Source organism: Antrostomus carolinensis, unplaced genomic scaffold (assembly GCF_000700745.2).
Source record: "Antrostomus carolinensis isolate BGI_N321 unplaced genomic scaffold, ASM70074v2 scaffold42482, whole genome shotgun sequence".
Taxonomy (NCBI): Eukaryota; Metazoa; Chordata; class Aves; order Caprimulgiformes; family Caprimulgidae; genus Antrostomus; species Antrostomus carolinensis.
The window spans coordinates 11,861-12,372 of record NW_010302613.1 but is presented as its reverse complement, the minus strand read 5'-3'; the positions used below and the strand labels follow the sequence as shown (position 1 = coordinate 12,372).

The following is a 512-nucleotide window of genomic DNA, read 5'->3' as shown; positions in this document are numbered from 1 at the left end:
ATGTTGGGAATTGGAAGGGACCTCGAAAGATCATCCAGTCCAGTCCCCCTCCCAGAGCAGGAACCTCAATGAGATCACATAGAAAGGCGTCCAGGCGGGTTTTGAATGTCTCCAGAGAAGGAGACTCCACACCCTCCCTGGGCAGCCTGTCCCAGGGCTCTGTCACCCTCACTGTAAAGAAGTTCCTTCTGAAATTTAAGCAGAACCTCCTGTGTTCCAGCTCACACCCACTGCCCCTTGTCCTACCATTGGGCATCACTGAGAAGAGCCTGGCTCCATCCTCCTGACATTCGCCCTTTACATATTTATAAACATTAATGAGGTCTCCCCTCAGTCTCCTCTTACCTGTGTCTCTCTGCCTCCTCCTGCCCTGGAAGTGATTTTGACTGGAGCTCCATTGACACATCCCAATTACCATCCTCGTACAAGACAAACTCCCTGAAGGAAAAGAAGCTGCTGCACATCGCTGACCACTTCCTGCAGCAGTGCACTCACCTCTGCCCTGGCCGCAA

General features: G+C 52.3%; 1 protein-coding gene across 1 annotated transcript in view; it reads left to right on the top strand.

Moving 5' to 3' along the window:
- Positions 1 to 377: 377 nt before the first annotated feature.
- DRC7 (dynein regulatory complex subunit 7) overlaps positions 378 to 512 on the top strand; it is a gene marked incomplete at both ends in the record, with an annotated part of 11,639 nt that continues 11,504 nt past the window's right edge. The window contains one exon of the mRNA XM_010163838.1: positions 378 to 512. This exon is cut by the window's right edge and continues 67 nt beyond it. Within this exon, the coding sequence (XP_010162140.1) occupies positions 378 to 512 (135 nt within the window).